The 14,373-nt window shown below is 46.4% G+C and overlaps 1 protein-coding gene across 1 annotated transcript in view; it reads right to left on the bottom strand.

The window, feature by feature from the left end:
- LOC142283816 (U3 small nucleolar ribonucleoprotein IMP4-like) overlaps positions 1 to 14,373 on the bottom strand; it is a 76,609-nt gene that overhangs the window by 59,224 nt on the left and 3,012 nt on the right. Inside the window, exons 2-3 of the mRNA XM_075333155.1 lie at positions 12,983 to 13,086; positions 12,539 to 12,654 (exon numbers count right to left, since the gene is read on the bottom strand). Of these exons, the coding sequence (XP_075189270.1) occupies positions 12,539 to 12,654; positions 12,983 to 13,086 (220 nt within the window). The remainder of the gene's footprint in view (positions 1 to 12,538; positions 12,655 to 12,982; positions 13,087 to 14,373) is intronic.

Below are 14,373 nucleotides of genomic sequence, written 5' to 3'. Positions count from 1 at the left end.
CTCCTCCTCTTTTCTTCCATTCTCCTCCTCTTTTCTTCCTCTCTCCTCCTCCTCTTTTCTTCCTCTCTCCTCCTCCTCCTCCTCTTTTCTTCCTCTCTCCTCCTCCTCCTCTTTTCTTCCTCTCTCCTCCTCATCCTCTTTTCTTCCGCTCTCCTCCTCCTCCTCTTTTCTTCCTCTCTCCTCCTCCTCCTCCTCTTTTCTTCCTCTCTCCTCCTCCTCCTCTTTTCTTCCTCTCTCCTCCTCCTCCTCCTCTTTTCTTCCTCTCTCCTCCTCCTCTTTTCTTCCTCTCTCCTCCTCCTCTTTTCCTCCTCCTCCTCCTCTTTTCTTCCTCTCTCCTCCTCCTCCTCTTTTCTTCCTCTCTCCTCCTCCTCCTCCTCCTCTTTTCTTCCTCTCTCCTCCTCCTCCTCTTTTCTTCCTCTCTCCTCCTCCTCCTCCTCCTCTTTTCTTCCTCTCTCCTCCTCCTCTTTTCTTCATCTCTCCTCCTCCTCCTCCTCCTCTTTTCCTCCTCCTCCTCCTCTTTTCTTCCTCTCTCCTCCTCCTCCTCTTTTCTTCCTCTCTCCTCCTCCTCCTCATCCTCTTTTCTTCCTCTCTCCTCCTCCTCTTTTCTTCCTCTCTCCTCCTCCTCCTCCTCCTCCTCTTCTTTTCTTCCTCTCTCCTCCTCCTCCTCTTTTCTTCCTCTCTCCTCCTCCTCTTTTCTTCCTCTCTCCTCCTCCTCCTCTTTTCTTCCTCTCTCCTCCTCCTCTTTTTTTCCTCTTTCCTCCTCCTCCTCTTTTCTTCCTCTCTCCTCTTCCTCTTTTCTTCCTCTCTCCTCCTCCTCTTTTCTTCCTCTTTCCTCCTCCTCCTCCTCTTTTCTTCCTCTCTCCTCCTCCTCCTCCTCTTTTCTTCCTCTCTCCTCCTCCTCCTCTTTTCTTCCTCTCTCCTCCTCCTCCTCCTCTTTTCTTCCTCTCTCCTCCTCCTCCTCCTCTTTTCTTCCTCTCTCCTCCTCCTCCTCCTCCTCCTCCTCCTCTTTTCTTCCTCGGTCCTCCTCCTCCTCCTCTTTTCTTCCTCTCTCCTCCTCCTCCTCCTCCTCTTCTTTTCTTCCTCTCTCCTCCTCCTCTTTTCTTCCTCTCTCCTCCTCCTCCAGGGCAGTGCTAAAGGTTTAGGCAGATATGGAAGAAATCCTGCAGAAGTGATAAGAATTGTTTATTTTTAGCAATTAACAATATGTAAAATGAATGAACTAAAGAGAACTGTAAATCCCATATACATATATTCAGAGCCGCCATTTTCTTCATCACTTTCTTCTGGGTCATGCGCACACCTTTTCCATTTGGCAGGAGGTTTCCCCAAACATCTTGGAGGCCTGACCCCTGATCTTCTGTGTACGAGTCTTGTGTGGATCCTTCTGTCAGACAGATGTGATGATGTGAGATCAGCGCTTTGTGGTGGTCGTATCATAACCTCCAGGACTCCTCAGGCTTCATTACACTGAAGATATTTCTTAAAGGGGTTGTCTAGTCTTGTGGTAAAAGTCTGCAGTTGCTCTAGGTGACTGCAGACTTCTGGATCTTGACAGTGTGCACACCGCACACTGTCAGGGATTCTCTACTGGCGAGAGTGTGACGCCCTGGCCTATCAGGTGGTCACAGGGTATTGTGCAATCTGCCCTTCTGTGCAATATCCACCTCCTCCTTCGTTACGGGTCCCTAACAAATGGTGTTGCCAAAACCAGCTAATCAAAATCTTAGGAACACTCTGCACCACACCCACCAGACACACCAGTGGACGGCCTGAGTGGAATAGGGTCGCCCACTTGGGGGGTTGGTTAAGGGGAGGTCAGGAGACAGTCAGAGGAAGGGAGAGTGTAGTGTTGGAGGTGAAAGTGAGAGGAGGTCAGGAGCTGGGCTCCTTGTTATGCCTAGGTGGCAGACGTTGGTCTGGGCCTGGTAGGAGCTGGACCCCCGGTCGCAGGGGATCGTGACAACGGGCACGGCATTGTCGTGGTGGACAGCCGGTGGCCTTGTACCATCACCGGGCTGGGACCGGGGTACGTGGACCCTAGGTCAGGGAGTAGCTTCAGGCAACCTTACAATTCGCCCGACGAGAACGGAGCCTTCAAGATCCGTTCTCCACCCGCTCCAAAATCAGGGTACTAGAGCAACGAGGGGGATAGGACTTTCCACAAATACGGCCCAAGAAATCCCAAGCGTGAACCCTGACAGCAAGCTCCCTCAGTTAGCCACACTGGGGAGCGGGACCCGACTAGTTTTAGGCTACGGGGACCAACCAGAAAGAAACAAGATGCTACGGGAAAAGGTCACAGATCAACAGACAACACCAACAGAAATGGGACCCAGGCGTGCTCCCCCTCAGCGGCAGCGGTGTCCAGAACTTTGGTTTACTACAGTTGTCGGTGTCAGCGTTATTGGACTGAGTGAGTACGCAAGTGACCCTTACCTCCCCAACGGCACCTCCCTGTCATCACCACCGAGTCCCGGGAACCCCCCTACCTGTGGAGGGGTTAAACACCTGGCTGCCCACTCCATCACCACCGGGTACTCCCAGCCGAAACGGTGGTACTCCATCTTACCACACACCACGGGTGGCGTCACGAACTCTCAATATACCATACCCCCTGTAAATCCCCCCTTCATTCGAGTGGCCGCGAGACCCCTGGGTCCAGACGTCCCTCGAGCCACCGCGGATCCGAGCAGCTCTGCTGCTTACACGGGGGCGGTACAAGAGCATGACTGCGAGTATGTGATGTGCATACATGCGGTCACATCCCGACATGACACCCATTTCACCACAAGACCGGACAAGACATTGGCTGGATGTTTGGGGTCCGCTGTCTGGCTGCAGAATAAATGTGGATGACGCCCTGATTTATTAGGCCATGTTCACACGTTCTGTATTTGGTGAGATTTTTACCTCAGTATTTGTAGCCAAAACCAGGAGAGGGTGAAAAACATAGAAATGGTGACCAGTTTCTACTACTGTCCCACTCCCTGGTTTTGGCTACAAATACTGAAGTAAAAAACTGCCCAAATACTGAATGTGTGAACAAAATTTTGACCACGCCCCTAGCCACACCCCCAGCCACACCCATTTGGCAGTAAGGGTCATTCAGCAGATGCCCCGGACTGTTCATTCATATTCATAGCAGTCAGAATTTTTTTATATTTCTGTGTCACTATATGACATGTTGCTTATTTGTGCCTATCAATCCGTGTTCACACGTTGCATAAATTCTGTTTCTTTTTGTTTCTGTCTGCACCAAACTACACAATAACAATCTTCTCTGTTTTTTCCATTTTTGCTGCATTTTTTCTGCCTTTTCTCCATTATTTAATGCGTTTTTGGTTCAGATGTGAATCTGCGTTTTTAACTGTTTTTATGTTCAGAGAAGCTTTTTCCTGCATTTTTTTAAGCTCCACATAGAAACCCCCAGAGAACCCCCCCCCCCCCGAAAACCGCAGAATTCAGCGGCGTCTTTTCATGGAATCACATCCACTTTACTTGGACAATTAAACACAGCAGAATAAATGTGCAAAGAAACAGCAGGAAAAAATGCAGCATTTACGCTACATGTGAATATGGACTAATTGTCCAAGCAAAGTGGATGAGACGTCCTGAAATCTCCGCCCCTGGTGCGTGGAAAGACGCCGCTGAACTGTGCGCATTTGGTGTTTCTTTCTTTATAAGCTTCAGGATTCACATCAGCAACAAACATGTATCAAATAAGGGGGACAATGTATAAAAAATACCGCAAACACGCAATAATCAGAGAACATTGTTATTGCACTCTTGGCGCGGACACCTGCAGAAAAAATGCAGCATTTACTCTATGTGTGAATACGGCCTCAGTGATCCATTTTTATTACATTTTTTATGGGTTTTAATAAAGAAAAATAATAAATTGCGCCTTTTTTTTCCCGCCATTTACCGATCCCCATAAATAATCTGATCGCTGTGTTGTTCAGGTCATTACGATTACAGGGACACCAAATATGTCCATGTTATTTGCTGATTTGTGATGTTTATTATTTTATAAAAAAAAGTACAATAAAATTACATTATTCTATTTTTTTTTATTATTTTTAGTAACTTTATTAGAAGAAAAAAAATCCTCTTTTCCTCTCCCTCTAGAATACAGGACATAGAGATGCTGCTCTGTACAATGTAGCTGTGTCCTGTGTAATCTGCTGTGTAAGAGGCTGCATTGTAGGTTCATTTATGTGAAATCCTCCCTCTGACATCATCAATCCTAGTGGCTCAACAGCTAGAGCAGCTAGGAAAGCCAGGAGGCTGCTGGACACAAGTTTTGAACGTTGCTGGTTTGAATCCAAGGTGGTGAAGATAAAAAAAAATAAATAAATTGTATTTGTATTTTTTTCCTCATTTCTTTATAGTAGTTTTATGGGAACAAACGAATCTGACTCTTTCACCAACATTGAGATACAGTATCTATCTATCTCTATCCCTCTATCTATCTATCTATCTATCTATGATTCTATCTCTCTATCTATCTATCTATCAATGATTCTATCTATCTATGATTCTATCCCTCTATCTATCTATGATTCTATCTCTATCTATTATCTGTCGTGTATCTATATATCCCTCTATCATCCATCCCTCTATCATCCATCTATCCCACTATCATCCATCCCTCCCTCTATCCCTCCCTCTATCCCTCCATTCATCCCTCCTTCTATCCCTCCATTCATCCCTCTATCATCCATCCATCCCTCCCTCTATCCCTCCATTCATCCCTCTATCATCCATCCATCCCTCCCTCTATCCCTCCTTTCATCCCTCTATCCCTCCATTCATCCCTCCTTCTATCCCTCCATTCATCCCTCCATTCATCCCTCTATCATCCATCCATCCCTCCCTCTATCCCTCCCTCAATTCATCCCTCTATCATCCATCCATCCCTGCCTCTATCCCTCCATTCATCCCTCTATCCCTCCATTCATCCCTCCCTCTATCCCTCCATTCATCCCTCTATCATCCATCCATCCCTCTATCCCTCCATTCATCCCTCTATCATCCATCCCTCCCTCTATCTCTCCATTCATCCCTCCATTCATCCCTCTATCCCTCCATTCATCCCTCTATCCCTCCATTCATCCCTCCATTCATCCCTCCTTCTATCCCTCCATTCATCCCTCTATCATCCATCTATCCCTCCATTCATCCCTCCATTCATCCCTCTATCATCCATCCATCCCTGCCTCTATTCCTCCATTCATCCCTCCCTCTATCCTTCCATTCATCCCTCTATCATCCATCCATCCCTGCCTCTATTCCTCCATTCATCCCTCCCTCTATCCCTCCATTCATCCCTCCTTCTATCCCTCCATTCATCCCTCCATTCATCCCTCTATCATCCATCCATCCCTGCCTCTATCCATCCATTCATCCCTCTATCCCTCCATTGATCCCTCCCTCTATCCCTCCATTCATCCCTCCCTCTATCCCTCCACTCATCTCTCCATTCATCCATCCATCCCTCCCTCTATCCCTCCATTCATCCCTCTATTATCCATCCATCCCTGCCTCTATCCCTCCATTCATCCCTCTATCCCTCCATTCATCCCTCCATTTATCCCTCCATTCATCCCTCCTTCTATCCCTCCATTCATCCCTCCCTCTATCCCTCCATTCATCCCTCTATCCCTCCATTCATCCATCCATCCCTCCCTCTATTCATCCATCCCTCCCTCTATCCCTCCATTCATCCCTCTATCATCCATCCATCCCTGCCTCTATCCCTCCATTCATCCCTCCCTCTATCCCTCCATTCATCCCTCTATCCCTCCATTCATCCCTCCTTCTATCCCTCCATTCATCCCTCCTATCCCTCCATTCATCCCTCTATCCCTCCATTCATCCCTCCTTCTATCCCTCCATTCATCCCTCTATCATCCATCCATCCCTCCCGCTATCCCTCCATTCATCCCTCCATTCATCCATCCCTCCATTCATCCCTCCATTCATCCATCCCTCCATTCATCCATCCCTCCATTCATCCCTCCATTCATTCATCCCTCCATTCATCCCTCCATTCATCCATCCCTCCATCCATCTTTGCAGCTGAATAACCTGCTTCTGGTGTCTCACCTGCAGTATAGAGGTCAAGATAACAAAATCTTCCTATTTCAATAGAGGCAGTAGGTCAGTGGTAAAGCTGCTGCCTTTGAAACAATGAACTCACAGTTCCACGAGTTCGAGTCCCGGCCACCCCGAAAATCCAGAGCCGATGATAATTTAATTTATTCACTCCACTGAGGGGAGGAGCCGGGACATCAGCTGTGAGCCGCTTGAGTGCGGGACAGCCCTGATAAATCGTGCAAATCCCGCAGAATCCGGGACGGTTGGGAGGTATGCAAAATGGAGTCCGACTAGGGTATTAGTGTAGCATGTGTCCACCTCTACAAAATGGTGTCCGACTAGGGTATTAGTATAGCATGTCTCCACCTCTACAAAATGGTGTCCGAATAGGGTATTAGTGTAGCATGTGTCCACCTCTACAAAATGGTGTCCGACTAGGGTATTAGTATAGCATGTGTCCACCTCTACAAAATGGTGTCCGACTAGGGTATTAGTGTAGCATGTGTCCACCTCTACAAAATGGTGTCCGACTAGGGTATTAGTGTAGCATGTGTCCACCTCTACAAAATGGTGTCCGAATAGGGTATTAGTGTAGCATGTCTCCACCTCTACAAAATGGTGTCCGACTAGGGTATTAGTATAGCATGTGTCCACCTCTACAAAATGGTGTCCGACTAGGGTATTAGTGTAGCATGTGTCCACCTCTACAAAATGGTGTCCGACTAGGGTATTAGTATAGCATGTCTCCACCTCTACAAAATGGTGTCCGACTAGGGTATTAGTATAGCATGTGTCCACCTCTACAAAATGGTGTCCGACTAGGGTATTAGTGTAGCATGTGTCCACCTCTACAAAATGGTGTCCGACTAGGGTATTAGTATAGCATGTCTCCACCTCTACAAAATGGTGTCCGACTAGGGTATTAGTGTAGCATGCGTCCACCCCTACAAAATGGTGTCCGACTAGGGTATTAGTGTAGCATGCGTCCACCTCTACAAAATGGTGTCCGACTAGGGTATTAGTGTAGCATGTGTCCACCTCTACAAAATGGTGTCCGACTAGGGTATTAGTGTTGCATGCATCCACCTCTACAAAATGGTGTCCGACTAGGGTATTAGTGTAGCATGCGTCCACCTCTACAAAATGGTGTCCGACTAGGGTATTAGTGTAGCATGCGTCCACCTCTACAAAATGGTGTCCGACTAGGGTATTAGTGTAGCATGCGTCCACCTCTACAAAATGGTGTCCGACTAGGGTATTAGTGTAGCATGCGTCCACCTCTACAAAATGGTGTCCAACTAGGGTATTAGTGTAGCATGCGTCCACCTCTACAAAATGGTGTCCGACTAGGGTATTAGTGTAGCATGTGTCCACCTCTACAAAATGGTGTCCGACTAGGGTATTAGTATAACATGCGTCCACCTCTACAAAATGGTGTCCGACTAGGGTATTAGTATAGCATGTGTCCACCTCTACAAAATGGTGTCCGACTAGGGTATTAGTGTAGCATGCGTCCACCTCTACAAAATGGTGTCCGACTAGGGTATTAGTGTAGCATGCGTCCACCTCTACAAAATGGTGTCCGACTAGGGTATTAGTATAACATGTGTCCACCTCTACAAAATGGTGTCCGACTAGGGTATTAGTATAGCATGTGTCAACCTCTACAAAATGGTGTCCGACTAGGGTATTAGTGTAGCATGCGTCCACCTCTACAAAATGGTGTCCGACTAGGATATTAGTATAGCATGTGTCCACCTCTACAAAATGGTGTCCGACTAGGGTATTAGTGTAGCATGTGTCCACCTCTACAAAATAGTGTCCGACTAGGGTATTAGTGTAGCATGTCTCCACCTCTACAAAATGGTGTCCGACTAGGGTATTAGTGTAGCATGTGTCCACCTCTACAAAATGGTGTCCGACTAGGGTATTAGTGTAGCATGTGTCCACCTCTACAAAATGGTGTCCGACTAGGGTATTAGTATAACGTGTCCACCTCTACAAAATGGTGTCCGACTAGGGTATTAGTATAGCATGCGTCCACCTCTACAAAATGGTGTCCGACTAGGGTATTAGTGTAGCATGCGTCCACCTCTACAAAATGGTGTCCGACTAGGGTATTAGTATATCATGCGTCCACCTCTACAAAATGGTGTCCGACTAGGATATTAGTATAGCATGTGTCCACCTCTACAAAATGGTGTCCGACTAGGGTATTAGTGTAGCATGTGTCCACCTCTACAAAATGGTGTCCGACTAGGGTATTAGTGTAGCATGTGTCCACCTCTACAAAATGGTGTCCAACTAGGGTATTAGTATAGCATGTGTCCACCTCTACAAAATAGTGTCCGACTAGGGTATTAGTGTAGCATGTCTCCACCTCTACAAAATGGTGTCCGACTAGGGTATTAGTGTAGCATGTCTCCACCTCTACAAAATGGTGTCCGACTAGGGTATTAGTGTAGCATGTGTCCACCTCTACAAAATGGTGTCCGACTAGGGTATTAGTGTAGCATGTGTCCACCTCTACAAAATGGTGTCCGACTAGGGTATTAGTGTAGCATGTGTCCACCTCTACAAAATGGTGTCCGACTAGGGTATTAGTGTAGCATGTGTCCACCTCTACAAAATGGTGTCCGACTAGGGTATTAGTGTAGCATGTGTCCACCTCTACAAAATAGTGTCTGACTAGGGTATTAGTGTAGCATGTCTCCACCTCTACAAAATGGTGTCCGACTAGGGTATTAGTGTAGCATGTCTCCACCTCTACAAAATGGTGTCCGACTAGGGTATTAGTGTAGCATGTGTCCACCTCTACAAAATGGTGTCCGACAAGGGTATTAGTGTAGCATGTGTCCACCTCTACAAAATGGTGTCCGACTAGGGTATTAGTGTAGCATGTGTCCACCTCTACAAAATGGTGTCCGACTAGGGTATTAGTATAGCATGTGTCCACCTCTGCAAAATAGTGTCCGACTAGGGTATTAGTGTAGCATGTCTCCACCTCTACAAAATGGTGTCCGACTAGGGTATTAGTGTAGCATGTCTCCACCTCTACAAAATGGTGTCCGACTAGGGTATTAGTGTAGCATGTGTCCACCTCTACAAAATGGTGTCCGACTAGGGTATTAGTGTAGCATGTGTCCACCTCTACAAAATGGTGTCCGACTAGGGTATTAGTGTAGCATGTGTCCACCTCTACAAAATGGTGTCCGACTAGGGTATTAGTGTAGCATGTGTCCACCTCTACAAAATGGTGTCCGACTAGGGTATTAGTATAACATGTGTCCACCTCTACAAAATGGTGTCCGACTAGGGTATTAGTATAGCATGTGTCCACCTCTACAAAATGGTGTCCGACTAGGGTATTAGTGTAGCATGCGTCCACCTCTACAAAATGGTGTCCGACTAGGGTATTAGTATAACATGTGTCCACCTCTACAAAATGGTGTCCGACTAGGATATTAGTATAGCATGTGTCCACCTCTACAAAATGGTGTCCGACTAGGGTATTAGTGTAGCATGTGTCCACCTCTACAAAATAGTGTCCGACTAGGGTATTAGTGTAGCATGTCTCCACCTCTACAAAATGGTGTCCGACTAGGGTATTAGTGTAGCATGTGTCCACCTTTACAAAATGGTGTCCGACTAGGATATTAGTGTAGCATGTGTCCATCTCTACAAAATGGTGTCCGACTAGGGTATTAGTGTAGCATGTGTCCACCTCTACAAAATAGTGTCCGACTAGGGTATTAGTATAGCATGCGTCCACCTCTACAAAATGGTGTCCGACTAGGGTATTAGTGTAGCATGTGTCCACCTCTACAAAATGGTGTCCGACTAGGGTATTAGTGTAGCATGCGTCCACCTCTACAAAATGGTGTCCGACTAGGGTATTAGTGTAGCATGTGTCCACCTCTACAAAATGGTGTCCGACTAGGGTATTAGTGTAGCATGCGTCCACCTCTACAAAATGGTGTCCGACTAGGGTATTAGTGTAGCATGGGTCCACCTCTACAAAATGGTGTCCGACTAGGGTATTAGTGTAGCATGCGTCCACCTCTACAAAATGGTGTCCGACTAGGGTATTAGTATAACATGTGTCCACCTCTACAAAATGGTGTCCGACTAGGGTATTAGTGTAGCATGTGTCCACCTCTACAAAATGGTGTCCGACTAGGGTATTAGTGTAGCATGCGTCCACCTCTACAAAATGGTGTCCGACTAGGGTATTAGTGTAGCATGGGTCCACCTCTACAAAATGGTGTCCGACTAGGGTATTAGTGTAGCATGCGTCCACCTCTACAAAATGGTGTCCGACTAGGGTATTAGTATAACATGTGTCCACCTCTACAAAATGGTGTCCGACTAGGGTATTAGTATAGCATGTGTCCACCTCTACAAAATGGTGTCCGACTAGGGTATTAGTGTAGCATGTGTCCACCTCTACAAAATGGTGTCCGACTAGGGTATTAGTATAACATGCGTCCACCTCTACAAAATGGTGTCCGACTAGGATATTAGTATAGCATGTGTCCACCTCTACAAAATGGTGTCCGACTAGGGTATTAGTGTAGCATGTGTCCACCTCTACAAAATGGTGTCCGACTAGGGTATTAGTATAGCATGTCTCCACCTCTACAAAATGGTGTCCGACTAGGGTATTAGTGTAGCATGTGTCCACCTCTACAAAATGGTGTCCGACTAGGGTATTAGTGTAGCATGTGTCCACCTCTACAAAATGGTGTCCAACTAGGGTATTAGTGTAGCATGTGTCCACCTCTACAAAATGGTGTCCGACTAGGGTATTAGTGTAGCATGTCTCCACCTCTACAAAATGGTGTCAGACTAGGGTATTAGTGTAGCATGTGTCCACCTCTACAAAATGGTGTCCGACTAGGGTATTAGTGTAGCATGTGTCCACCTCTACAAAATGGTGTCCAACTAGGGTATTATTGTAGCATGTGTCCACCTCTACAAAATGGTGTCCGACTAGGGTATTAGTGTAGCATGTGTCCACCTCTACAAAATGGTGTCCGACTAGGGTATTAGTATAACATGCGTCCACCTCTACAAAATGGTGTCCGACTAGGGTACTAGTGTAGCATGTGTCCACCTCTACAAAATGGTGTCCGACTAGGGTATTAGTATAACATGTGTCCACCTCTACAAAATGGTGTCCGACTAGGATATTAGTATAGCATGTGTCCACCTCTACAAAATGGTGTCCGACTAGGGTATTAGTATAACATGTGTCCACCTCTACAAAATGGTGTCCGACTAGGGTATTAGTATAGCATGTGTCCACCTCTACAAAATGGTGTCCGACTAGGGTATTAGTGTAGCATGTGTCCACCCCTACAAAATGGTGTCCGACTAGGGTATTAGTGTAGCATGCGTCCACCTCTACAAAATGGTGTCCGACTAGGGTATTAGTATAACATGTCTCCACCTCTACAAAATGGTGTCCGACTAGGGTATTAGTGTAGCATGTCTCCACCTCTACAAAATAGTGTCCGACTAGGGTATTAGTGTAGCATGTGTCCACCTCTACAAAATAGTGTCCGACTAGGGTATTAGTATAGCATGTCTCCACCTCTACAAAATAGTGTCCGACTAGGGTATTAGTGTAGCATGTGTCCACCTCTACAAAATAGTGTCCGACTAGGGTATTAGTATAGCATGTCTCCACCTCTACAAAATAGTGTCCGACTAGGGTATTAGTGTAGCATGTGTCCACCTCTACAAAATGGTGTCCGACTAGGGTATTAGTGTAGCATGTCTCCACCTCTACAAAATAGTGTCCGACTAGGGTATTAGTGTAGCATGTGTCCACCTCTACAAAATGGTGTCCCACTAGGGTATTAGTATAGCATGTGTCCACCTCTACAAAATGGTGTCCGACTAGGGTATTAGTATAGCATGTGTCCACCTCTACAAAATGGTGTCCCACTAGGGTATTAGTGTAGCATGTGTCCACCTCTACAAAATGGTGTCCCACTAGGGTATTAGTATAGCATGTGTCCACCTCTACAAAATGGTGTCCGACTAGGGTATTAGTATAGCATGTGTCCACCTCTACAAAATGGTGTCCGACTAGGGCATTAGTGTAGCATGTCTCCACCTCTACAAAATGGTGTCCGACTAGGGTATTAGTATAGCATGTGTCCACCTCTACAAAATAGTGTCCGACTAGGGTATTAGTGTAGCATGTCTCCACCTCTACAAAATGGTGTCCCACTAGGGTATTAGTGTAGCATGTCTCCACCTCTACAAAATGGTGTCCGACTAGGGTATTAGTGTAGCATTTTGTAGAGGAGGACACATGCTACACTAATACCTCCATTGTGTGTGACCCCCCACTCCTCCTACCCAGGAGCAAACTCCTAGAGGTCACTGCAGCCTCCTAAGATGGGTCCTCCTCCACATATGGTCTCACCGTGATCTGCGGCCCCAATATCCTCCACCTCCGGGAGCTTCCGCTCCGTCACTTTGTCCTGCGTCTCCGGCTGAACGCGTTCTGCAGTGAATGTGGTCCCCCCATCGTCCGCAGCACTGCACAGACAGGAGAAAGATGGTGGAATGACTGCGGCTGTGTATGATTGTCAGGACATGCTGGGAGCTGTAGTCACACAATGGTTGATGATACAGACGTCCGAGGCTGCGGTGCTACAGATGAGGAGCAATGCTATATGGCCATAGTTATCCCTACACACAGGTGCAGGACGCTGCGGACCCCGCAGACCACCCGCTTCATCAGCTTCATGAACCAGTGTCAGTGTGACCGCATGATTTCATGGTGGGATATTTCTGCTGTGACCATACAGAGCAGAAAATACAGAAAAATAAAGGATATATGGAAGAAATAAAATACCGCCCTCACCTGTCCTGGACAAACGAGGAAGGCGTCATCTCTGGCGTATACTGCAGCGAGGACACGGACTTGTTCCCCATAGAATACCGCGACTGAGAAAGGCAGAGCCATCCCTGAGAACGACACATATAATACCGATTATATCTGTAATAATACCGCCAGATATACACATAATACCATCACACACAGATATGTATAATACTACCACATACAGTTAGGTCCAGAAATATTTGGACAGTGACACAAGTTTTGTTATTTTAGCTGTTTACAAAAACATGTTCAGAAATACAATTCTATATATAATATGGGCTGAAAGTGCACACTCCCAGCTGCAATATGAGAGTTTTCACATCCAAATCGGAGAAAGGGTTTAGGAATCATAGCTCTGTAATGCATAGCCTCCTCTTTTTCAAGGGACCAAAAGTAATTGGACAAGGGACTCTAAGGGCTGCAATTAACTCTGAAGCCGTCTCCCTCGTTAACCTGTTATCAATGAAGTAGTTAAAAGGTCTGGGGTTGATTACAGGTGTGTGGTTTTGCATTTGGAAGCTGTTGCTGTGACCAGACAACATGCGGTCTAAGGAACTCTCAATTGAGGTGAAGCAGAACATCCTGAGGCTGAAAAAAAAGAAAAAATCCATCAGAGAGATAGCAGACATGCTTGGAGTAGCAAAATCAACAGTCGGGTACATTCTGAGAAAAAAGGAATTGACTGCTGAGCTTGGGAACTCAAAAAGGCCTGGGCGTCCACGGATGACAACAGTGGTGGATGATCGCCGCATACTTTCTTTGGTGAAGAAGAACCCGTTCACAACATCAACTGAAGTCCAGAACACTCTCAGTGAAGTAGGTGTATCTGTCTCTAAGTCACCAGTAAAGAGAAGACTCCATGAAAGTAAATACAAAGGGTTCACATCTAGATGCAAACCATTCATCAATTCCAAAAATAGACAGGCCAGAGTTACATTTGCTGAAAAACACCTCATGAAGCCAGCTCAGTTCTGGAAAAGTATTCTATGGACAGATGAGACCAAGATCAACCTGTACCAGAATGATGGGAAGAAAAAAGTGTGGAGAAGAAAGGGAACGGCACATGATCCAAGGCACACCACATCCTCTGTAAAACATGGTGGAGGCAACGTGATGGCATGGGCATGCATGGCTTTCAATGGCACTGGGTCACTTGTGTTTATTGATGACATAACAGCAGACAAGAGTAGCCGGATGAATTCTGAAGTGTACCGGGATATACTTTCAGCCCAGATTCAGCCAAATGCCGCAAAGTTGATCGGATGGCGCTTCATAGTACAGATGGACAATGACCCCAAGCATACTGCCAAAGCTACCCAGGAGTTCATGAGTGCAAAAAAGTGGAACATTCTGCAATGGCCAAGTCAATC

This window comes from Anomaloglossus baeobatrachus, unplaced genomic scaffold (genome assembly GCF_048569485.1).
Source record: "Anomaloglossus baeobatrachus isolate aAnoBae1 unplaced genomic scaffold, aAnoBae1.hap1 Scaffold_549, whole genome shotgun sequence".
Classification (NCBI taxonomy): domain Eukaryota; kingdom Metazoa; phylum Chordata; class Amphibia; order Anura; family Aromobatidae; genus Anomaloglossus; species Anomaloglossus baeobatrachus.
The sequence above is the reverse complement of the archived record's forward strand: the minus strand, read 5'-3'. Positions and strand labels throughout refer to the sequence as shown.